Source organism: Hoplias malabaricus, chromosome X2 (genome assembly GCF_029633855.1).
Source record: "Hoplias malabaricus isolate fHopMal1 chromosome X2, fHopMal1.hap1, whole genome shotgun sequence".
NCBI classification, from domain to species: Eukaryota; Metazoa; Chordata; class Actinopteri; order Characiformes; family Erythrinidae; genus Hoplias; species Hoplias malabaricus.
Window position 1 is genome coordinate 22,894,730 of NC_089819.1, and position 25,118 is coordinate 22,919,847.

Genomic DNA, 25,118 nt, shown 5'->3' on the forward strand with positions numbered 1-25,118 from the left:
CTTCCAGCCAGTAAGTCAGGCTTTGAATGTTTTCAAATTGGATGACAATGTTCTTGTAGGGTTCATCTCATAGACTAAACTTCTTCATGACGTCATGACTGGTGTCAGTGTGAATCGGCTTTGGGCACAGAGTGGCTGTAACTAACTAGGCTTCTAGGACATAGCGCAATAATTGTGCAGTGGTGAAGTTAGCATCATTTTAAAGACCCTTTCTACTATCTTAGGGTTAATGTGCTGCAATGCCTCGTAGGTTAAATAAAGATAAAAACTATATCAGTCTGTAGCTTCATCTTATTTCACATATTTATAACCATTAGTTGAATAAGTTGTTGATACTGTTCTCTTGAGACAGAAATGTAAATGCTCATGTATCATAATGTAACTGAATGTTTCTTTACAAACTGCTAATGATAAATAAAATATGTATTCAAAAGCAATATAGGTTTTTGTTGATTTTGTTATAGAAACTTTAAATTGGAATATAATGGACTATGTTTTTCCTTTTCCCACTGGGTTACTGAAGTTCCAGTGTCATCAGGTCCAGGATTAATACCACACAAGATGTTCTTAAATAAGCATGGCTGTCTTTATCTCATGTTAATTAATGGGAAATGTAAAGCATTTAAAGGCTAACCACCACTTAATGGACCTCCATGAATATTCCACATTATTGTAGTTACTGACATATATAAGTATAAATTAAAATGAAAATAGCAGCTTAATTTGCTTTAGAACTGACAATTTTATTAAATTGACGGAAAAACCCGAGCTCGCTACGGAAATTCTTGAACGCAACCGTGACGTCACTGGTGGACAACAGCTGAACAACGCCGCAGTAAAACACCGTTATGACTGACTGTTATGACAGTATCTAGCTAAATAACCAACATTATTCATGACAATAGCCTAGCAATAAGCTAAACTCAAATTTAGAGGTACCGTTATTCTTGTAAATGTGATCGAAGTCGAACTCGAATTCATCCGACACTATAAACCTCCGTAATGCAGCTACGTAGCCGAGTATAATCTGAGCCACCGAGTTTAGCAAGTCAAGCTAACGTTAACTAACACCAACTAAAACAGGCGAAGTGAGTGTCCTTACCCTGTTTACCTCCATGTTACAGAGGCTCTTGAACACCTTTCGTTGGTGTCCTTACATGCCCATATTGTTGGAAAAGCGCCAGTGAAATGAGCTACAGATAACGGAGTGAGCGGATGGTCCTTTCCAAAGTGCCCGTTTAAAGTTGACAAATTTAGTCCATTTTCTGGATATTGTGGGATCTTTGGGCCATTTGTGCACAGATGTCCCACTGTACATTGAATGTTTGCAGCCAAAAACAACACACCTTTTCCTCATTTTGCATTAAATTAAGTGCAACTTCTAGAGTTGTTGTCCACCATCTACGTCACAGGCAAGACGCCTATACGATTTTTCTTTTAAACCTTATTTCTTGAATTAGTGAGAAATAACATGTTTTCTGACTATCAATAAACACAAGTTAGGAACTCAAATTCCACTGTGTTTATTTGTTTGACACTTTCATAGAGCTGGTGCTTAGCCTTTAATTAATTTTTAGCTCAAAAACTGGACTTGGATGTTCTTCAGTTAGTTGTACAGTTATTGCAATCTATATGCAGCTGGGATACAAGCTCAGAGATAAAACAGAACTTGGGTGGTGCATAGTGATTATTGTTTGAGAAATGTCTACAGTATTGTTTTTATATACAAAATATAAACGTAGACGTATATGTTGAAGATTCTTGAATTTTAAAATGTGTGTGTGAGAACTTGATCTCATTTTATCAAAGTAGTTTTCATAGTTCCAGGGAAAGTGTTTCTCTATCTACACATAAATAAAATGCCGCATAAATCAACTTTCCCTTAGCTTTATGAAACAACCATGACTCTGCTGTTGAGGACGCTAAGCCGTGGTTTTGTGGACAGTAAACATATGTCACGTTGTTAAACATGAATAACAATCAAGTGTTATTGCTGTGTTGTTTTGTGTTCTGCTTTTGTAATCCTCTTGTTAAAGCTTGATTAAGCTAAGAAGGCATGCAGGCCACCCCAACAAAACAGTAGAACTATTAACTATTAGACTATAAACTATTAAAAACCCTATTCATTCAGAAAATAAGAGCCGGTTTAGCTATATGCCATATAAGGAGAGAGGGAGTTTCTGATTAATTTGCATATAACATGAGCATGGACAGCATCGTCAGTTGAGCATCTGTTGACCTAGGATAAGGGTCTTTTGTAATCCATTGTGGTCATGTAGTTGCTGCAGCACCCTGACATTGCCACTGTGCTGCAGTGCTACAGGACGACTACATAGCCACCACCTCCAGGGGCTTAACTGTTACAGTGTTATCTGTGCTTTTACAGGCATCAAAGTGTAACCAGACCACACTGGAAAACATCCCCCTATATGTTCTCAAGCTCTTATTTACTTGAATACGTGAAATAGTCCATTGAGATGGACTGTGATCTTTCTAGAACAAGATAAACAGCTGCTGCCTTCACTATCCTCAGCCTTGTCTCCATGCAAACTAAGAATTTTTTGTTTCTCACTCTGATTACTTTTCTCGTAACCCCCCTCAGCTCTTTCCACTTCGCATTTTATAAACTTATTCATACATAACAGTGTTTGGCTAACCCTTTGTTTAGTCTTGCCAGTTTGGAGGGTTTAGATGGTAACAGATTTGCAGCTCTGCCTGCGCAGCATGGGGTATGGCTTCAACTAGCTATACTGAGGATCATAAAAGAGGGGGGAAAAGTTGGTGCAAAATAGCTCTGTAATTATTTATATATGGTAACAATTTCAGATTCTGTGCTGTTTGCCGTAGACAGACTTATCTAAAGTTAAAACGATGGTACATTTAGCGTAGAACCACTATCTGTTAACGTACGCTTTCTACGTATCGACCGGAGCTGATTTCTTAGACTCGTATACCTTCAGAACGCCCTTGGGTCAAGTCAGGAGAGACTCTACGGGAAATGAGCAGCACTTTGACCATATGACTCCCATAATTCTCCATTATTATGCCTTCTGTTTTATTAGTTCACAATTTGTGGGGATTTGTTTGCCTTAAATACAAGATGTCGTCAAGGAGGTACCTAGCAAAATACAAATTGCATACAACAGTAATCCAGGGTCATTGCACAACCCAGAACAAAGCAGTAATCATGTTCTCAGTCTTAAGAAGACCTCCCTTTCATTGCCTTTTCATTATTATCCTTAAACCCTCTCCCACATTAAGACACGGCCCATCTGTACCGATCCCGTCTTTAGAAGCCGCAGTGATTAAGGGGAAAGTGCTTGTATTCTGTTAAAGTGAGTTCAAATAAGGTATTAAAGGGATCTGTTCACGTTTCTCTGTGTGGAGTTCAAACATAACACACATTATTTTAACTCCTATCTCCTTTTCCGTTTTATTTTTATCATTTTCTTTTTCATTCCTGTCAGGATCTGGCACACACAACAGAGCAAGAAAATGTAGAATCTGATGTTGCTCTGTGGTGTGTGCGCCAGATCCTTACACACAAGTCTGAGCTTTTTTTTGTGTGTGTGTGTGTTACTGAACATTATTGTAACTCCTATGTCCTTTTCTATTTTATTTCTATCAGGATCTGGCACACACACGACAGAGCAACCAAATGTAGAGTCTGATGTTGCTGGACTAGGTACTTTGGAGGAAGCTGCCAAGGTACAGGAGCCCATGAAAAAAAGCAGCTCCTCTGGCTCACTGCCTCATAAAGCAGGGGAGGAATCGGACAGTGATTTTGAGTCAGATCCTCCCTCACCCAAAAGCAGCGAAGATGAAGAGGCGGAGGAAGATGAAGGTCTCAATAGTGAGCCGGAAGACGCTGAGCCAGAGAACCTGGGCCAGAGGCCTCTGCTCATGGACTCTGAGGACGAGGTCGAGGAGGAGGAGGACAAGCATAGCTCTGATTCGGACTGTGATCGGAGGAAAGTGAAAGCTTGCGCAGGGAGACTCGTGGGCGATAAAGCGTCCCTGTTTGCAAAGGAAAATGCCAGAGGTGAATCTGGAACCAGTCTGATCACCCCTCCCGATTCACCACGCGCTGCCGTGCCTAGCACAAGTGAAGTGGACGTATTTGGCGCAGTGCCCTTCGTTGGCAGTGGTCAGCCCAGAGCGTCACCCCCAGAGAGCACAGATGTTTTTGCCAAAGCCCCTTTCAGGCAGGCAAGCCAGGAAAACACCATGGAGGAGATTGATGTTTTCACCAAAGCTCCCTTCAGCAGGAACCTCTCCAAGTCCAGCAGGAGTAGTGATGCTCCCAGCGGCCAGACGCCACCCATCTCCCCTGCCAGCGTGGACGCGTTTGGCTTCTCGCCCTTCCAGCCCAGCCACGCGGCACTAACTTCCAAAAGCCAGGAAGATATCTTTGGCCAAGTGCCTTTTGAGGAGGAACAAAGCCCACAGCAGCAGAAGCTAAAGCAACGCAGCCTCCAGAAACTCTCCTCGCGTCAGAGACGCACAAAGCAGGAGGCCAGCGGCGGGAACGGAAAGCGCCACCACAGCACACCGACCAGTGGCAGGAAGAGCAACAAGCCCAGCTTCCGCACCCCTGAGCGGGCACGGCGGCACAAGAAGGTGGGCAGAAGGGATTCGCAAAGTAGCAATGAGTTTCTCAGTGCCTCCAAAGAGAACATCAGCATCTCGATGGGAGAAGTTAAAGAGAAGGGAACGGCGTTGCCTTCTGAAGAGACCTTGTTGGATCCCTTCGGAGCTAAACCTTTCCACCCACAAGATGGCGTTCGGCATGGTCAGCACCCGGGCCTAGGTGACAGCAAAAGTGACATCAACACTGCCAACAGATCTCGGACTGTCTCCCTTCCCGCGGCGTTTGACGGGAACAGAATAGATGACTTTGGGGCTGTGCCCTTCACTGAATTAGTGATCCACGGTGGGAGTCAGCAACCCCCACAATTGGACCTTGACCCCTTTGGCGCCGCTCCTTTTCCCTCAAAGCAGTGAATGTCTCGTCTTCCGGCGCACGCGGAGTGCACTCGCGCAAACGCTGCTACTTTTTATGCAAAGTCGATGCGACCATTTGAAATTTACAAGACGGCAGCTTTGTGGCGTGATCTCAGTGTGTCTCCAAACAGATCATGGGCCTTTTTCTTTTGTAGTAAACCAACTTTTACAGCTTTTAAACTATTTTAATACTTAACTTGACTTCTTCAGAGCAACTTGTTTTTCCCTGAACTTGACTTGAACCTGTGTAAGGATGTTTTTAAAAGACTGTGTGCTTTACATTTAGTCTTCACCTGATTGCTGAGAAGCCTTTTATGCTGCATCACAGTGTACTCTGAGAAAACATTAGCAACACGATGATGATAATACGCTGTCCTTGGTTTTTATTAGATTTAGTACGTCGCTAAATCCGGCATCGAAGTGCGTGCTCAATCATGGACCTGCAGATGGTCATCGGTGTAGGCTGTTGCTTCCTGATAGATCAGTTTCACACCATATTGCCTTACATGGGTATGCTCCACCCTGCTTTACTGTACCTCGAACACAAAATGGCTGCTGTGGCGCGTTCGCGTCGACAGAATCATTTCAGCGTAGGCCTTTCCCACTCTTAGTTAATGTACTATTTTCTATGCAGAATTCAGCATTTTAAGTGCATTCACTTCATAGGGATTTTCAAGTTGTAGCCATTTTTTTCTTCTCTCTCAAAATACTAAAGGGATTTACTGAAGATTATATTTAATTTTAATTGATGCTCCTTTAGTCCTAACCCCGGTAATCAGACGTTACATGGAAATAGTTTGCAGTGTTTATGCAAACAATAAATGAAGCTACAATCATTAAAACCTAGCCCTCTTCAAAAAAAAAGGACCAGACTTAATGAATGTATTTTAGTTTTCAGTTCTACACAAAAAAGGCCTTGGACAGAAACCTAATTTAACTGGAACTCAAGAGGAAAGGGCGATTTACAGAATAAATCTAGAATATCGTTGAGTCTTACAGCACTTCACCTTTGAGACTAAAGCAACATTGTTTGGAAGCTTCCTTCACGAGTCGAACTGTTAACATTGCAATAATGTTTTTATACTTGTTTTTGTGCTACACTGCTCTCTAACAATGCAATAAAATATTGAAATTCTTTTTTTTTTTTTTTTGAAACTTCAGGTCTTTTGTTTACATTTATTATCGATGTATAAGGTGTGTGTGATCAGAACTCAGGACAAAATGGCGAATACAAAAAAATGCACAGAATACAAACTTTATCTGGAGTGGCATCAGTCGTGTGAGATGAACCTGAAATGTTGCACTCGACATTTACATTGACAATAAATTAATATTCAGTGACATCAGGTCTGTTTTGCTTGGCTCTAAATACTGACACTGCACCTCAACACGCAGAGACTGAAGAAAACGTACAAGAAACAACAGCTGCAAATACTACAGAGTAAAAAGGAGACATGACAGTAATAGAGTTTTAAAAAAATGAGGTATAGCTTTTTCGTTTTTTGACGTTGCAATGAACGTTTTGTAACAGATTTAAAATTTCACTGTGAACTAGAGAAAAGCATGGCCTTTACGTTAAAAACGGCATACAAATGTATACAAAATCAAAGTTAAACATTGTGTATGTTTTTGTGGGAGCCTTAGGATCACAGATTATAAATCTAATTATCAAAATCTTTGGTACATTTGGCTTAGCACTGCACAAAATCCAAATCCAAATCTAACTGGGCAGTTTGTGTTCAGAAAGTCATTTAAAGTGGTAACTTTGTGTTCATTTATATGCTGATTATATCCACCTTAATTCCACCTCAACAGGCGAAAGAGACTGGAACGGTATATTCATAAACCACACCGCAAAAAAATGAAATCTAAGCAAGTAAAATTTACTTAAATCTAGTCTAAATATCTAGTGTTACTCATCTGGAAATGTTCGTAAGAATATAATACGATTAATTAACTTATTTTTACCTGTTTAAATAATTCTTTTGCGTCTTTTAAGCACCTGCCAATGCAATAAAACACTTTCTGTAGATGAAATGATTTAAAACAAGTAAAAATAAGCTAGAAATAAGTTGAATAATCGTATTATATTCTCAAGACAATTTCCAAATGAGTAACACTAGATATTTAGACTAGATTTAAGTAAATTTTACTTGTTTAGATTTCATTTTTTGCAGTGCATTCTTGAAACGACTACATATCTGTACTCATTCATAAACTCACACCCTGTCACGCTCTTGAACAAAACACACCTTAATAGACTGGCTACACCTTCAATGCTTTACATTCTCAAACAATGGCCAACACTGATGAGAAACAGCCTGAGGGCGTCCAGCTGCAAATGGATGCATTCATTGCCCGGAAACTGATTCTCCAACACACAAATTAAAAGCAGGAAACCTTGGTGTGAAAATCCCTCCTACATCCCAAATAGTGCATTTTCCTATGATGCGCTTTAATACTAAAGCATCTCAAACTAAACGGCTAGGCACTTTGACAATACTGACAACAGTGGCTGGCAAAAACTTGGCATATGGAACTGGATTCCGACATGATTCCGACAGGCTCTCACCTGAAATACAGTGAGTGAAGGGAAGAACATTTACATTAAACAAAAACCTTGTGATTTTAAAGACTTCACCCTCATCAATGTGACCCTTCAATATTTCAGAATTTCTCTGTAACTTATAACGAGGGAAGAAAGCCAAATAAAAAACCAACAACCAAAATGTCTGATGTGAAATGCACCATTCGAGAAAAACACATCTGAATTCTTCACAAGGAAATAATGAATGACCCTTGAACACTGTCTGAGACGTTATTTTCCAATGACACATAAAACTCACTGGTGATTCTAGTGAGTCAAACGGCTACATTTGCATTTTAAACATGACGCCTGGTTCCTATTAACAATGTCTTAAAAAATCTGCTCTGGTAAGTTTCTCTGCAGTGAAGCATTCTACATCAAACCAAGACGTTACATTTCAGCATCTAAAATGAACAAAAAAGGTTTTTTTTGGGGGGGGGGGACCCTCAGTGCACTTCCCCTTTACGTGTGTTGAGGGTAGTCAGGGCAGGGGTGTGTGTGTCTGTAGTTAGTGATCAATAGTGCAGACTGATGCCACCAGTAGAACAGGAGAACCACCAGAATGTGCCACAGTTGGTGGCTGGAGCCCATGTAGTTCAGCTGACCTTTAGGTAAAAGCAAAAAAGAGCAGAGGAGCATTAATTACCTTCACTTACATAAAAAAGAGACTAAATTCTCCTGTGGTTTAGGTCATTTTACCTGGGAAGTAGCGCTCTGGGACTTTAGAAACATAAAAAACAAAGGCAGCAGCAGCAAGGAAGTACATTATCAGCACTCTGGGAACAAATTCCTAGAAAATAAAAAAAATGTAAAAATCCAAGAACAAAATCTTTTACTTTTCAAATAATCTGCATTTCTCTGTAAAAAGAACAAAACAAAAACACATCTGTGCCATGGTTATTTGGCTGAGCAGTTTGTAGGGGGATATCTGTACCGTAATTGCAATATGCATTAAGTTAATGTTAATATTATTGATCACTCCACACTGTGTAGCCCTATTCAGAACTAGCCCTTTGGTTATTTAAAACATTGGTTATTTACGACAGTCTACTGCAGTACTGTGGCCGAACGAGCACAGCTAGGGCTGGGCGATATGGCCAATATTTATATCAAGATATATTTCTTTTTGTTCAATAAAAGTCGGGCGGCACGGTGGTGCAGCATGTTAGTGTCGCAGTCACACAACTCCAGGGACCTGGGTTTGAGTACCGCTCCGGGTGACTGTCTGTGAGGAGTGTGGTGTGTTCTCCACGTGTCCGCGTGGGTTTCCTCTGGGTGACTGTCTGTGAGGAGTGTGGTGTGTTCTCCACGTGTCCGCGTGGTTTTCCTCCAGGTGACTGTCTGTGAGGAGTGTGGTGTGTTCTCCCTGTGTCTGCGTGGGTTTCCTGCGGGTGACTGTCTGTGAGGAGTGTGGTGTGTTCTCCCTGTGTCTGCGTGGGTTTCCTCCGGGTGACTGTCTGTGAGGAGTGTGGTGTGTTCTCTCTGTGTCTGCGTGAGTTTCCTCCGGGTGACTGTCTGTGAGGAGTGTGGTGTGTTCTCCCTGTGTCGGCGTGGGTTTCCTCCGGGTGACTGTCTGTGAGGAGTGTGGTGTGTTCTCCCTGTGTCTGCGTGAGTTTCCTCCGGGTGACTGTCTGTGAGGAGTGTGGTGTGTTCTCCCTGTGTCTGCGTGGTTTTCCTCCAGGTGACTGTCTGTGAGGAGTGTGGTGTGTTCTCCCTGTGTCTGCGTGGGTTTCCTCCGGGTGACTGTCTGTGAGGAGTGTGGTGTGTTCTCCCTGTGTCTGCGTGGGTTTCCTCCAGGTGCTCCGGTTTCCTCCCACACGTTGATAGGTGGATTGGCGACTCAAAAAAGTGTCCGTAGGTGTGAGTGTATGAGTGAATGTGAGTGTGTGTGTCGCCCTGTGAAGGACTGTTGCCCCCTCCAAGGTGTATTCCCGCCTTGTGCCCAATGATTCCAGGTAGGTTCTGGACCCACCTCGACCCTGAACTGGATAAGGGTTACAGATAATGAATGAATGAACGAACAATATAAGTCCGATATAGAAATGAACAGTATAAAATCCACAGAAAAACATGACATCACAATCAAACATACACCTATTGTCAATATTTTTAAACTAAATTTTTAACTGAGTGCGCTGAACTGACGACAGTGCCCTGTAAAGAACAGCAGTCAGTGACAGATACTGTAAATAGTGTATTCCAAAATATTGAAAATGCAGTTAAAAATTGTATCATCATTTTTAGAACATTTTATATTACGATATGTATCGATACTGAATTATTGTCCATCTCTAAGCACACTACAGCTGACGATGAGCAGACTGTGTTTACTCTTACCTGTACAATAGCAGAGCTGAAACCTCCACTGAGCCACATCCAGTGGAAGGTAGGGATGAGACCATAGCCAGCTACAGAGCAGAAGATGACAGAACGCAACATCTGCCAGTTCTTGGTCAAATAATGAGGGTGTATCTGGGCGAAGAACAATCCTAGGGTCATGGCCAGAACGGTGACGAGGTAAACCTGCCTCCAGTACTGGACAAGACAGAGAAGAACACGAAGACCAAATCGTCATATTAAAACATGCATGCTTTCAGGTGTCAAATCACACCCAAAGAGTTAATCAGAAAATTATACACAATCAGAAAAACAATTAATAAACTATACTCTTACTACAGCAATTCAAATAATTTAGATGAACTGCATCACAACGGGGCAGCACAGTGGTGCAGCAGGTTAGTGTCACAGTCACACAGCTCCAGAGACCTGGAGGTTGTGGGTTCAAGTCCAGCTCCGGGTAACTGTAAGGAGTGTGGTGTGTTCTCCCTGTGTCTGCGTGGGTTTCCTCCAGGTGACTGTCTGTGAGGAGTGTGGTGTGTTCTCCCTGTGTCTGTGTGGGTTTCCTCCAGGTGACTGTCTGTGAGGAGTGTGGTGTGTTCTCCCTGTGTCCTCACAGACAGTCACCCGGAGGAAACCCACACGGACACGGGGAGAACACACCACACTCCTCACAGACAGTCACCCGGAGCGGGACTCGAACCCACAACGTCCAGGTGTGACTGCAACACTAACCTGCTGCGCCACTGTGCTGCCACACCACACAACAGTTACCATAAAATGACAAAAGAGCAGGAGAATGCGTGAAGTTTGATTACAATTATACGTTCCAAATAAATGCTATAAAACTTTTGCACACCTAATATTTTAATAGAATGCTGGTTGAATCACACAATGACAACACTGTAATGCGCTCTAACCCTTAACAGAGGTGTGGTCTGCTCTCTCCTGCCACATTGTGTTGATTCTATAATGCTATAAGTCGATGTTGTAAGACTCTGTTATCTCAATTATAGTGCAATAATGTAACACAGTACGGCATTGGAATAATTACTGAAGATATGTTCAACTTCTTCATTCTAATGTCATTTAACATACCAGATTATAACCCAAAAAAAATCAATGCGTGTTTGACCATTTCACTTTGTAATCACAGTAATTTGCATTTTAATAACTTTCACGTTTTTATGTTTGTTTGTTGGTTTTTGTAAGTTATTTGCCTATTATGTATTATAATAATTGTTAGTTTATTGCCATTTTTATGGTTTATTATAAAATAGAACCCTTCAGGTCAGTCCTGCTCATATGATATTTCTTCTAAGCAGATACACGCTGCCAAGTTACATAGCATTTACTTGCAGACTGTATGCACCAAATGCACCGAGGCGAATTCCTAGCACATGCAAAGCCAGTGACATGATTCTGAATCTAATAAATCTGAAAGTATCCCACACCACCGCCTAAATAAACTTGCTTGTGTGCTGGATGGAGAATGTGAGTGTGAGAGAGAGAGTAAAAGAGAGAGAGAGAAAAAGAGAGAAAGAAAACAGTCTCTCTTTCTCTTGGGGGACTTGGCTGATTGAGTAGTCACCCAAAAAGCAAAGCTAAACACTTGGCAGGGGGAGAGTGGAGATGGCTCACCCACGTGTGAATGTCATATGGTGGGGAACAGGAGTGACGGAGTGGGTCCACGAACGCGGCCATCTGCTTTGGGCTGGAGCAGATTTCCACCGCATTCTGGGGCACAATAAGCCAGCACTTCCAATATGTGGAGGGGTGGTGGGGGGGGGGGGGGGGCGAGCGCGCAAAAACGACATGGCCAATCGCCGCGGCGCACCGCAAAGAGCAAGTGGGAGTTGGGGGACAAGAGCTAGCTGCCTGCATCGGATGTTCCAGATCCAAGTTTCTCTGAAAGCTCTGCTCGTCGTTTTGCTTGAGACAAAGGAGGCTCTGTTCTCTGCCAAATATGTTTAGTCAAGCAGTCGAGAGAGAGAGAGAGAGAGAGAGAGAGATGTTATGCCGCCAGCTTTATAACAGTATAATACTACAGGACAAATGTTGAAAGGACATTTATTGTAGTGTGAAGACTTACAGGCACTGCTTTGAGAGACAGTAAACGTAAAAAGAGGCCATTTCAACACGTCTGAGCCCTACACATAGAATTCATGGCATCACACACAAGTGTGTTTTCCCCCGCAAAAGGTGAACTCTTGCTCTGTATCCGTTGCACAGGTAGCATATGCCCACAACAAAAGCAGGGCGACCATCTGCTGCTAGACCGCTATGGGACGACGATCCTCAGGCCAACTAATTAATCTACCCCCGTCTGAATCTTCGTCCCACACACACACACACACACACACAAGCCACAGGCATGCTGTAAACACTCATCTTTTCACGTCCATCACAGGGGACAGCTTACTTCCACCTGAACTGAAATCTGCCTAAATGCCAAATCTGCAGACTTCACGCTAACCCTAAGAGGAGTGGTGTGCACACCTGCCCCATGCAGCTTAGTAAAGTAATATCAGCCCTGTTCAAGCCCATAAGTGATGTTATGATGCCCTAAAGCAAGTTTATTCACACCCATTACCACCTGAACATTTCATGCAACTCTTATATGAACTGTATTATTATAGAATATTAACAACATAGTCCAATGTACACTATAAATATCTAAATGTTACTGAATACAGCTGCTTTAATATGCATCCCATGTGAACACAGATGTTCAGTTCTGCAGGCTGTGGACCATTAGAACCATGTTCTCTGAAGTGATGGACCTCCATCCAATATTTTTGGGACAAACATCCTTTTAGAAGAAACATTCACGAGCTATTGACCATATGGTGTCTCTCTAGTTGATCTAATTAAAATACAGCTGTAATATTAATTCATTAATTCATTCATTATCTATAACACCTACGGACACTTTTGAGTCGCCAATCCACCTACCAATGTATATTTTTGGACTGTGGGAGGAAACCCACACAGACACAGGGAGAACACGCCACACTCTTCACAGACAGTCACCTGGAGGAAACCCACGCAGACACAGGGAGAACACACCAACTCCTCACAGACAGTCACCCGGAGCGGGAATCGAACCCACAACAGCTGTAATATATCATTTAATACGGACGTAAACTTATTTTACAACATAACAGCCTGTGCTGCTCCTTCCCCTTTCTTTGCAATTTATGAACAATAACACTTTTTCATTTGAGGTGTGCACTGAAACTCAAACCTGATTCCATTCAGAGTGTTTTACAGCTGTTTTGCTTAGTGCTTCTGTTACTTGACAGAAAATTGTGAAGTATTAAACAGAATAATGAAACCTGAATCTGAAAGCAGTGCTGTCACTAACTTAACTGGTGTAAGGAAGATCTGATACTGACATTTGTTTCTTGACACTGTCCAAGTCCTCCCACCAGCAGCACTCGAAATATCATCACATGCTCTACACTGTACCACTGTGCTTTTCAGATGCTTATACTCGCTCACATATGCTCAATCGCCTTATCACTGATAGCTCCTCACTGCTTCACACGAGGTAGTATTCAGTGCTTCACCTGGGCTGTGTCTGAAATGTCCTAAATACTACAGTGGTCATATTCTGAAGGAGGACTGTTCCGATATCTCCAAAGTTGTAATTATTCTGGTTAACAAACTGTAGCGCATCAGAATCCTGGCAATGAACTGACGTCTCTACCTTTGAAGCATGTCTCAATTTCAGCTTCCTTCGTGTCAAAAAACTTCCTTCATTTAACTTAAGAGTCTCTGACACATGAGACCACAAGGGGAACATAAATCGACGTAGCTAAAAGATGGTAATGTGTGTGCTGTAACACATGGTAGCCTTGTGGTTAGCGCATTTGCTTCTCACCGCTGGAAGTCCTATCTGGGTGGAGTTTCCATGTTCTGGTGTGTGAGTGAATGAGTGTGTATGTGAATGAATGTCTGTATGTGTCTGAGTGAATGTGTGCATGCCAAGATACGGCTTGGCGCTCTATCCTGGGTAAGCCCTGTAGTCCTCCAGGTGGATGGTCGTTCCTGTTTAAGAGAACGCTGTGCACTTCTGGCTGCTGCTCCTCAGTTTTTTTTTCAGTGTGTGTGGACTGAATGTAATGGTGTTCTGTGTAATGCAAACTTGGGTTTCTAGAAGAGACGCTATAAGTGTAATGATAATTAAAATAAAATAAACATGTAATGTACAGGGCGGCACGGTGGTGCAGCAGGTAGTGTCACAGGGACCTGGAGGTTGTGGGTTCGATTCCCGCTCCAGGTGACTGTCTGTCTGTGACTGTGAGGAGTGTGGTGTGTTCTCCCTGTGTCTGCGCGAGTTTCCTCTGGGTGACTGTCTGTGAGGAGTGTGGTGTGTTCTCCCTGTGTCTGTGTGGGTTTCTTCCGGGTGACTGTCTGTGAGGAGTGTGGTGTGTACTCCCTGTGTCTGCGTGAGTTTCCTCCGGGTGACTGTCTGTGAGGAGTGTGGTGTGTTCTCTCTGTGTCTGCGTGGGTTTCCTCCGGGTGACTGTCTGTGAAGAGTGTGGTGTGTTCTCCCTGTGTCTGCGTGAGTTTCCTCCGGGTGACTGTCTGTGAGGAGTGTGGTGTGTTCTCCCTGTGTCTGCGTGAGTTTCCTCCGGGTGACTGTCTGTGAGGAGTGTGGTGTGTTCTCCCTGTGTCTGCGTGGGGTTCCTCCGGGTGACTGTCTGTGAGGAGTGTGGTGTGTTCTCCCTGTGTCTGTGTGGGTTTCCTCCGGGTGACTGTCTGTGAGGAGTGTGGTGTGTTCTCCCTGTGTCTGCGTGGGGTTCCTCCAGGTGACTGTCTGTGAGGAGTGTGGTGTGTTCTCTCTGTGTCTGCGTGGGTTTCCTCCGGGTGACTGTCTGTGAGGAGTGTGGTGTGTACTCCCTGTGTCTGCGTGGGTTTCCTCCTGGTGACTGTCTGTGAGGAGTAAGTGTGTTCTCCCAGTGTCCGCGTGGGTTTCCTACGGGTGACTGTCTGTGAGGAGTGTGGTGTGTTCTCCCTGTGTCCGCGTGGGTTTCCTACGTGTGCTCCGATTTCCTCCCACAGTCCAAAAACACACGTTGGTAGGTGGATTGGCGACTCAAAAGTGTCCGTAGTGTGAGTGTGTGAGTGAATGTGTGTGTGTTGCCCTGTGAAGGAGTGTTAATGCAAGACATATTCAAATGATTTGAATGTCTTAAATGTGTCTTGGTACCATTTACACCTGCATTTGCTATGAGGCTAAACCCCCTACAGATACAACCTTGCTAATCGATATGGTTTAACCATTGTCTTAGACATATGTTACAAATCTGTTTTGGCCGTTACATACGTTATTGCAGTAAAAGGCGTAGAACACGCCAAGAACATAGCAGCCCAAGGTCCCGATGGAGATCCCAGCATAGTCCAGAGCCATCCAACGCCGACTGGTCTTTTCAGAGCGATGGCAGCAGAACAGGTGATAACCCACTGAACACAGCATGCACACCTAAGCAGATCAGGACTGGTGAGACATGCCGCCAACTGGCTTTTACATGGAGTACCACGTTGACACATTAATGAAAGAACTTTAACACAGATTTTATGTTTGTAAACAAGCGCCCACCCAGTTGTGAATTTAATTTAATGTCAGAAAGGTTCGCCCACAGTTCTGTGCTTTCTTCTCAAACATTCTTCTGTTGTATGAGGTTCAGTCTTAACTCTACCTTTCTTATCAGCAACTCCATATTTATTGTAATGCTGGTTTTTTTCCCCCACTCTGAAACTTTTGGCATGACTTTCAAAGTGTATGTTCTGGGAATTAGCAGAGAGTCTGTGCTACATCCGTATGCTTGAGGGAGTAGCTGCCAAAGGAGGAGGATGCTATTTTTCTTCTTTTCTACAACTTCTAAAAACAGAACACTCGCACTCTACCAACTATAAGAGAGTTATTAGAAGATTAGTGGATTTTAAAATGTAATACATTGAAAATATCTGCCTAAATTCTTTTATTTGACCAACAGAGTCTTTGTTTTAATGCCTGTGATGATGTACAGTACCTGTGACACATCACCAAGAGAAACCATTATGTATACTTACCTGTACTTACTCACCTGCATACGGGTCATGTGAGAGGGAAAAGAGTACTATCTCTTGATGCTGAGTTTTACTTACCTGGTTGAATCTATTCTCCACAGAGGGAAGGGGGAACTAGCATCTAGAAGAGGGAAAATATATTATCTAATAAATATTGATATTATGAATGAACGTTAAACATGCCATGGCTGTAACTGAATCTTGGTACAGTTGTTAGTTCATTGTTAATTTTTATTGTGTATGAAACTTGTGTCCAAGATACTTTAACTTATACCTCTTAAGGGAATGGTATATTCTAAGGGGCGGGGCTACCTATATATATACCACACAAGGGTAAAAGAGGGGGACTCTGCTAGACCGTAGCGAGAGGAGCATAACCTAAGGGCATAATAAGACTCAATTGATTTAGTTGTCTTTATCCTTTTTGTCTCTGCTTATAGAGAATTTTGTTTTGTTAATTTTTTTGTTCACAAGGAGCGCGCGTGTATATATATTGTAAATAGTAATTTAAAGTCTGGTGTGTAAATAAAGGTGGAAGGGAACCAAAAATCGAACCTCTCGGTGTTATTTCGAGTCGACCTTATAACATCTCGGGCCTCTCGCCCGACTCTACCCATAGAGAACACCTCCCACCATTTCACTTTGCGATGGTGTAGGGGTGAGCTTTATCACAAATGGTGGCAGTGACTACGAACCTGATGACAGCAACCACCTATAGTCTACGACAAGAAACGAGAGAGAGGTACGACGCCGAAAAGCAGAGGAGCGTTGTGTAACTCCAACAATTACCACTAGGAGAAGATGGCTCCCAAGAAACCACCAGTCACCCAGACACGGAGCGAAGAAGAGGAATGCGAGTCAACCACCGTCAAAGGGAATACATCGGAGATCACTAACTTACAGCAGATGCTCGAAAGCTTTTTCAGCTCTCAACAGCAGAGAGATGAAGAACTGCGGGGAGAAGCGACGAAGCAAGAGCAGAGGTGGCGTTCCCTACAACACCAGTTCGGCCTTCTACAGGAAGAAGTACGGAGGGGCCAAAGTGGAGTACAACAACACAGGGAAACGGAGCATTCCACAACAGCATCGCACACAATATACAGACCCGCGACTCCGGCAGTAAGTGCATACGACGCGATGGGAGAACAATTAAGGACAACACAGGTAGCGTGGCCGAGACTCCCGCAACTTAAAGATGATGATGACATCGAACATTACTTCATAATGTTTGAGCGGTTAGCGCTAGCGGCTAGATGGCCGAAAACGGACTGGGCTTTTCATCTGGTCCCCTTGCTGGAAGGAAAGGCAAGAGCAGCCTACGTCGCCATGAGCGTTGAACAGATAAATGACTTTGAAGCAGTGAAAGAGGCTATTCTCAGAAGGTTTGAGATTAACCCTGAGACTTACAGACAGCGTTTCCGTAAAGGGCACGTATTAAACAACGAGACGCCGAGGGAACTATTCACGCGGCTCACGGGACTTTATGAGAGATGGATACGTCCAAAAGACAAGACAAAAGAGGACATTGGACAAACCATCGTTCTGGAACAGTTCCTGAGCGTAATCAATCCAGAATTGAAGAGCTGGATATTGGAACGCAGCCCGACTTCTGCGGAGCAAGCGGTTGAAATGGCAGAAGCTTTCATCGCGGCACGACAAGCCGAGGGAGAGTTCCAGCTCGGAAAGTCAACCTTCACCAAACAGACCAGTAAGTTTGAGAGACGTGACTATGGTAGTGGTGTTGAACGTTCAAAGCCAGCCTTTAAAATGCAGTGGCATAAGTCCATTAAAAGCTCAGCTGAAAAACCAAAAATAAGATGTTTTAGCTGTAACCAAATAGGACACAAAAGCTCTGAATGTCAATATCCTCCCACTAGCTCTAACCAACTGTGCTACACCCCTAGAAAAGAAAATCCTTTTAGTACACAGGAATGTAATGATGAAACCACAGTAACAGTTAAATTGAATGGCAAACAGTTTAGGGCTTTATTAGATACTGGGGCAAGCCAAACTTTAGTCACACAAGCATGTCTTGAAAACTCTCAATATAGCCTTACAGGTACGTTAAAGGTCAGATGCATACATGGTGATGAGCAGATTTATCCTACAACTGAGATTAATATATCAATTAAAGGGCAATCCTACCTGGTACGCGTAGGAGTGGTACAAAACTCTCCATATCCCATCATACTAGGCAGAGACATCCCTATTTTGATTGATTTATTGAACTATAAAAATGTAAAAACGGCAGAGGCTATGGTAGTGACCAGGCAAAGCAAAAAAAATTTAGCCAAAGAAACCACAGAACTTTTTAAGGAATTGCCATATGCTGCAGAAACTAAAAAAAAGACAAGGAGAGATGTAAGGAAAGCTAAAGTTATGGGAACCAAATGTCTGGAGAAAATAGAACTGCCAGATACAGATAACATTAGTTTACCCATTAACTTTGAACAACTCCAAAATTTAGATGAAACTTTAAAACCACTATTTGAAAAAAGCAAACACTATAGTGACATCTCTGATAAAGGTTGCCACTTAGCGATTAAAGATAACAAGCTATATAGAATCACTGATAAAGGTGAGCAACTAGTACTCCCGGTAAGCCTTAGGGAGAAAGTGCTTAAAATGGGACATTCAGATCCCTGGGCAGGCCACTTTGGGCAAGCTAAAACATTCAGCCGCATAGCATACAGATTTTACTGGCCAGGTCAGTATGCAGATGTGATTAAATACTGCAATAATTGCCCGGAATGTCAACTCACTGCAACTCTAAAAAAGTCAGACAAGGTGCCTATGGTGAGCATGCCTATAATAGACATACCATTCTCTCGCATAGCAATGGACGTAGTAGGGCCGTTACCTAGAACAAAAAACGGAAACCGTTACATTTTAGTAATATGTGACTATGCGACAAAATATCCAGAGGCTTTTGCCCTCAAAAACATTAAAACTCGTCAAATTGTCAATGCTCTGATACAACTTATTTCAAGAGTAGGGATCCCGAAAGAGATATTGACAGACAGGGGCACTAACTTCACTTCAAAACAGATAAAGCAAGTGTACGATCTATTAGGCATTAAAAGTATTCACACCACACCATATCACCCTCAGACTGATGGGCTAACAGAACGTTTCAATAAGACTCTGAAACAAGCTTTACAGAAGGTGACGAACAACAACGGTACAGACTGGGACATGTGGTTACCCTATGTGCTGTTCGCATATCGTGAAGTACCTCAAGCTTCCACCGGCTTTTCCCCGTTTGAACTCCTTTATGGAAGACAGGTGAGAGGTCCGATGGATGTCCTGAAAGAAGCTTGGGAAGGTGAGAAGAGTGAACAGAAACTGAACATTTTAACGTATGTCTTGAAGATCAGAGACAAGTTGAGTCAATTGACAAGTACTGTCCATGAAAACATGGAGAAAGCTCAAGTACAGCAAAAACACTGGTATGATAAAGTGGCAAGGAAGAGAGTTCTGCAAATCGGGCAGAAAGTACTTATTCTACTACCCACCAGTGACACTGGGCTTTTAGCCAAATGGCAGGGGCCATATAAAGTGCAAAGACAAGTCGGAGAAACTACATATGAACTCCACCTGCCTGACAGACGGAAGAAATTTCAGAGCTTCCACATTAACATGTTGAGACCCTGGAAGGAGCCTGAGAATAAGAGTTCGGAGCAGCTATGGATAAGGGCCGTTCATGATGAAGACGAGGTGGCCGAACAGTATTTCCCCACAAGAAACGAAGGTTTCGTTCTTCCAAAGGTGCCCCACTTAACATCACAGCAACAACAAGAACTACTGCACGTGGTCCCACCTAAGCTTTTCTCAGATGAACCAGGATTAACAGACGTGACCCAGCATAACGTCAGACTCATCAAAGATGAACCGATTAGGCAGTTCAACTGCAGAGTTCCAGCACGACTTGTCCCTGAGTTGAAAAAAGAAGTTGAGGCTATGATCAAAATGGGAGTAATAGAACCGTCAAAGAGCGAATGGTGCAGCCCTGTCGTCTTGGTTCCCAAGAAAGATGGAGGCTTACGGTTTTGCATTGACTTTTCAAAGCTAAACGCCTTGTCTGCTTTTGACCCATATCCCATGCCAAGAGCAGATGACCTAATAGAGAGGCTAGGGAAGGCTAAAGTTCTGTCCACGGTGGATTTATGCAAGGGATACTGGCAAGTTCCACTCAGCCAGTCCGCTAAAGAGCTGACTGCATTTAGAACACCATCAGGACTATACCATTTCCGTGCAATGCCATTCGGATTACACGGTGCGGCTGCAACCTTCCAGAGGTTAATGGACGACGTTCTCAGAGGTACGGAGGACTTCGCGGCAGCTTATATAGATGATGTGGTGATCTACAGTTCATCATGGGAAGAACATCTACAACATCTAGGCATTGTCCTGAGGAAGATCGCAGATGCAGGTCTGACAGCAAACCCCAGCAAATGTCATCTCGCTCGCGAGGAGGTCTCATATCTAGGTTACATCCTGGGCGGGGGTCAAATAAGACCTCAAGTGGACAAAGTTGAGGCCGTGAGGGCAACACCCCAACCTAATACAAAGAGGAGGGTACGTTCATTTTTAGGTCTTGTGGGATGGTACCGCAGGTTCATCCCTAATTTTTCAACTAAAGCAGCAGCACTGACGGATTTAACCAAGAAGGACATGCCTCAAAGGGTTAAATGGACAGAGACCTGTGAGTATGCTTTTAAAGACCTCAAAAATGCATTATGCCAGGAACCAGTTTTAGCCAGCCCTGATTTTTCGAAACCTTTTATTGTGCAGACTGATGCATCAGGTACAGGGTTGGGTGCTGTCTTATTACAGGGGGAGGACGATGAGAGAAAACCTATCCTGTATATTAGCAGGAAACTGTTTCCACGTGAGACTAACTACTCTACCATCGAGAAGGAGGCTCTCGCTATCAAATGGGCGCTTGACTCTTTAAAGTATTACTTGCTTGGACATGACTTTGTTCTAGAGACAGATCACAAAGCTTTGCAGTGGATCCAAAGAATGAAAGACTCTAATGCTAGAATCACACGATGGTACTTGTCATTACAGCCCTATCGTTTTACTATAAGGTATAGAAAAGGTACCCATAATGTAACAGCTGACTACCTGTCCCGCCGCTGGGAAGGCGTTGAGCTTAAGGAGGGGGGTGTGTGATGATGTACAGTACCTGTGACACATCACCAAGAGAAACCATTATGTATACTTACCTGTACTTACTCACCTGCATACGGGTCATGTGAGAGGGAAAAGAGTACTATCTCTTGATGCTGAGTTTTACTTACCTGGTTGAATCTATTCTCCACAGAGGGAAGGGGGAACTAGCATCTAGAAGAGGGAAAATATATTATCTAATAAATATTGATATTATGAATGAACGTTAAACATGCCATGGCTGTAACTGAATCTTGGTACAGTTGTTAGTTCATTGTTAATTTTTATTGTGTATGAAACTTGTGTCCAAGATACTTTAACTTATACCTCTTAAGGGAATGGTATATTCTAAGGGGCGGGGCTACCTATATATATACCACACAAGGGTAAAAGAGGGGGACTCTGCTAGACCGTAGCGAGAGGAGCATAACCTAAGGGCATAATAAGACTCAATTGATTTAGTTGTCTTTATCCTTTTTGTCTCTGCTTATAGAGAATTTTGTTTTGTTAATTTTTTTGTTCACAAGGAGCGCGCGTGTATATATATTGTAAATAGTAATTTAAAGTCTGGTGTGTAAATAAAGGTGGAAGGGAACCAAAAATCGAACCTCTCGGTGTTATTTCGAGTCGACCTTATAACATCTCGGGCCTCTCGCCCGACTCTACCCATAGAGAACACCTCCCACCATTTCACTTTGCGATGGTGTAGGGGTGAGCTTTATCACAATGCCTGAATTTATATTTAGAGTATTTACTGTAGCACAGAAAGTACACTTGTCAAATTTCCCTGTTCACTAATGAGCATGGTTTAGGTCTACCCGAAAATGCCTGTATGGCTATATGAATACAATAAGCAATGAATACTTCTAAAACAATGTACGCTGCATGCTGTGGAACTATAAAGACACACCTGGAAGCAAAAGAGGCCTATGGAATAGATGACATAGTCCTCTCTGGAAGCTCCAACCATTGGTAGCACAGACACCATGTCATAAACTCCCAGTGAGAAGAACAAGAAGAAGCCTAGCAGATGGCTCCAGATATTCACAGTCTCGTTGGACAGGATAAAGAGACTATAAAAAGAACACAGATTAATTGACAGAGGATAATATTATTTTGTATAATAATTATAAATAGAATATCACGATTGACGGGCATCAGCATCAAGTAGATATCGACATCAGATACTGTCTGGAAAAAGTAGGAATCCAGTCCAGTTCGGTAATAAGTCTCATAAATGATTGCATGCCATCATTTCTTCTTCTGAGGTACTAAAATGTGATTTACTAGAGTGAGAGATATTTTGAGTAGAGCTTAATGATCATCTTGAGCTAGGTACTCACCTTTTAATGCACAGTCGAGATGTGAGGTATGCCCTGTATCCATCTGTAATGTAAGGGTTTTCTCTCAGAAAGCCTGGCACCTGTTCATAAGTGTACAGACGAATACCTCTGGGAACCAGAACGGGCCAGTACTGATAACTGCCCAGTTCTATGTACTGTGTACTCTTCAGCACTTTAGCTGAAGGCATTTTGTCTTCACACAGTCTCACACATAGAGCGGGAACTAGAGAACGAAATGAATTCAGGATTAATCACACCATGTAGTGGACAAAATTGCAATCACGCAACAAAAGACTTGTGGGCTGCTGAGGACTTTTGATGTGACAGTCCACAAAGTTACTAAATCCTGTTATACACACCCTAGCCAATTATTAATTAATGAACCTAATTATTCTGTGTTTTCTCAGCTCCATTGACAATTTTACTCCATGTGTAGTTTTACAATTACAGACTGTGACACTGATGTGGTGTCCTGTGACCACTGGTGAAGGACTAAAGGATTAACAACACAATTTACAAAATCTACATGATGGATCAACAAGGCAGGTTTGTCTAACAAGAGTGTCTAACAGTACTGCTGTGTCTGATCCACCACCAAAATCAAACCTGTTCTGTGCCGGGGATATTTTTGGTCAATAAAAATAAATCATTGGCACCTATGAGTAAACTAAAGTAAAGCAAAACTGAAGTTGACAGTCCAACTTTCCAATTCCACCTTAAATGGCGCACATACAGCAGTCCAGTGCCAGCACGAGAGCGTACATACTAGACTCTTTAAGGAGGAACGGAACAATTGAAATACGAAGCTAACCCTCGCTTCGTATTTATCTTAACTACAGCTTGAGTAAATTTGGGTATTAACAAAAGAACCGACGAGAGCTTGTCAAACAACATAAATTATACAAATGAGTTCAACCACCAAAGCCTCAAGGCAGCTGATTTTCGGCAGTGTCATAAAATTAGCATCAGGCTCTCAAAAAGAGTCAGCTACCCTCGTATTTCGGCACAAATATCGGCTTAATATCTATTTTATCGGACTGTTAAAATTAGGGAGATAATGGAGGGAATCCTGGTTCAATTATAGCCATTATTTAGAGAATACGGCTTAAAAATAGGAGAATATCAGCTAACATTAGCTAGTTATCTAGAGCTGATTATAGCTAATAGCTAACATTTCCCACTGTCCTTTTTCAGGCGAGCCAGTGTGTTCTCTCTTAATCCCTCGGTCTTTTCACTCTTTACTCACCAGTGAATCAGCTAAATGTTTGTACTGGACACTCCATTTGTTTATTCCGAAGTGTGATTCATTTAAACCCACTTGGGTTCTGCCCCATTTGGATGGCTAATCTCAGCCTACAAAAGCTATCAGCAACGCCCGCGTCCCAAATCGCCCTCTACTCCCTACAAAGTGCACTGCGTATGTCGTGAAATCTTGGTTTTAACATTATTAACTACCCTAGAAACAGAATTCTCCCCACCAACATGTTTCCGAACTAGTTTATCTGGCACCACATCTACTCCCTCTTATCTGCTCCATGCTCCAGGATGAGACCCTTCTATTGCATCCTTCACTTGAAAAGAAAGCTCCAGGTTATGAAATTAAACCTTTGTGATGTGAAGTTATATATGGGGGGTGTTGGGATATTACTTCAACTCTACATCTTTAAAAAAGCAGAAGACTAGTGGGAAATCTGAGAGAGTCTCAGTCAGTCTGGGCTTCATTAGAGGGCGTGAAACCGAGGTGAAGGGCATGTTGACAGGGAAATGAAGTGAATACTGAATAAATAAATCTAATTTCTAATGAGGACAATCACACATCCGAGGAATCCCCATGAGCGAGGACTTTAACTGGCCTGAGTGGGCAAAACTCAGACATTCGGCTCATGTTGCACAGTGGGGTGATGGAATCGATCTGAGAGGGTCCTGACTCGCTCTTGAGCAGGCCATATTTTTTTGCGTCCACCATCAGCTCATTTGGATCAAATCGGAACGAGGGTGACCACAGTTGTTAGTTGTTATCGCTGCAGTTAAATCTGCACTGGAGTTGTATAATACCATATGCACAGCTTGTATAATCTCTATAGAAAAGACTTAGATGAAATGAGAGGCTCTGGATCAACTGCACATAAGCCAGAGTTCACAATACCCAATGCCAAGTGACAGCAAGAGACACCCCCCAGCCACACAACATTGGTCTTGGAGAAGTGGAACTGTGTTCTCGGTTTAAAGATCTAGTCTAATAACCTCTTGGAAGCATAGAGGCTGTTTCTGCAGCAACAGGAGACAAACCACTTATTAATATCCTTCTTTTGAGAAGAAATGTTGGATGCAAGAGAGAAAAAGTAGAAGAAATAAAAAGAAAAAGAAAGAAACAAGAAGAAAAATTAGTAATGCTTTTTAATCCCTTTGTGAACACACAGACAGACACACACACACATGCACCACACACACTTTAAGGGCAGTGAGCACATGTCTACAAAGTTATGGACATTTAGAGTATGTGTCTTAGACTGAAAAGTCAATCAGCGTACAATAAGAAGTAATAACAGTAAGGTAGTCAAAGACAGTAGTGCAGCCCAGAAGTGTTGCCTCAC

At 42.7% G+C, this 25,118-nt stretch overlaps 3 protein-coding genes across 3 annotated transcripts in view; 2 read left to right on the top strand and 1 right to left on the bottom strand.

Annotated features, from left to right (window-relative positions):
* The window catches only part of LOC136677228 (BMP-2-inducible protein kinase-like), a 39,259-nt gene extending 32,940 nt beyond the window's left edge, over positions 1 to 6,319 (top strand). The window contains exon 16 of the mRNA XM_066654699.1: positions 3,629 to 6,319. Coding sequence (XP_066510796.1) covers positions 3,629 to 5,004 — 1,376 coding nt within the window. The 3' untranslated portion in view covers positions 5,005 to 6,319. The remainder of the gene's footprint in view (positions 1 to 3,628) is intronic.
* On the bottom strand, positions 6,172 to 24,015 carry LOC136677229 (progestin and adipoQ receptor family member 3-like). Its single transcript, XM_066654700.1, has 7 exons — positions 23,771 to 24,015; positions 22,525 to 22,747; positions 22,092 to 22,254; positions 15,264 to 15,419; positions 9,929 to 10,126; positions 8,291 to 8,381; positions 6,172 to 8,196 (listed from the first exon to the last, which is right to left on the bottom strand). Exons 2-7 carry the CDS (start codon positions 22,710 to 22,712, stop codon positions 8,054 to 8,056), a joined length of 939 nt encoding a protein of 312 aa, XP_066510797.1. The 5' UTR covers positions 22,713 to 22,747; positions 23,771 to 24,015; the 3' UTR covers positions 6,172 to 8,053.
* On the top strand, positions 15,837 to 21,184 carry LOC136676520 (uncharacterized). Its single transcript, XM_066653609.1, has one exon. It carries the CDS (start codon positions 16,808 to 16,810, stop codon positions 21,182 to 21,184), a length of 4,377 nt encoding a protein of 1,458 aa, XP_066509706.1. The 5' UTR covers positions 15,837 to 16,807.
* Positions 24,016 to 25,118: the final 1,103 nt, after the last annotated feature.

Coding starts and splice junctions, on each gene's coding strand:
- LOC136677229 (XM_066654700.1), bottom strand. CDS start 22,712: ATGCCTTCAGCTAAAGTGCTGAAGAGTACACAGTACATAGAACTGGGC. Junction 22,255..22,524: donor TCTCGACTGTGCATTAAAAG/GTGAGTACCTAG, acceptor TTCTTTTTATAG/TCTCTTTATCCTGTCCAACG. Junction 15,420..22,091: donor TAGGCCTCTTTTGCTTCCAG/GTGTGTCTTTAT, acceptor TGATCTGCTTAG/GTGTGCATGCTGTGTTCAGT.
- LOC136676520 (XM_066653609.1), top strand. CDS start 16,808: ATGGCTCCCAAGAAACCACCAGTCACCCAGACACGGAGCGAAGAAGAG.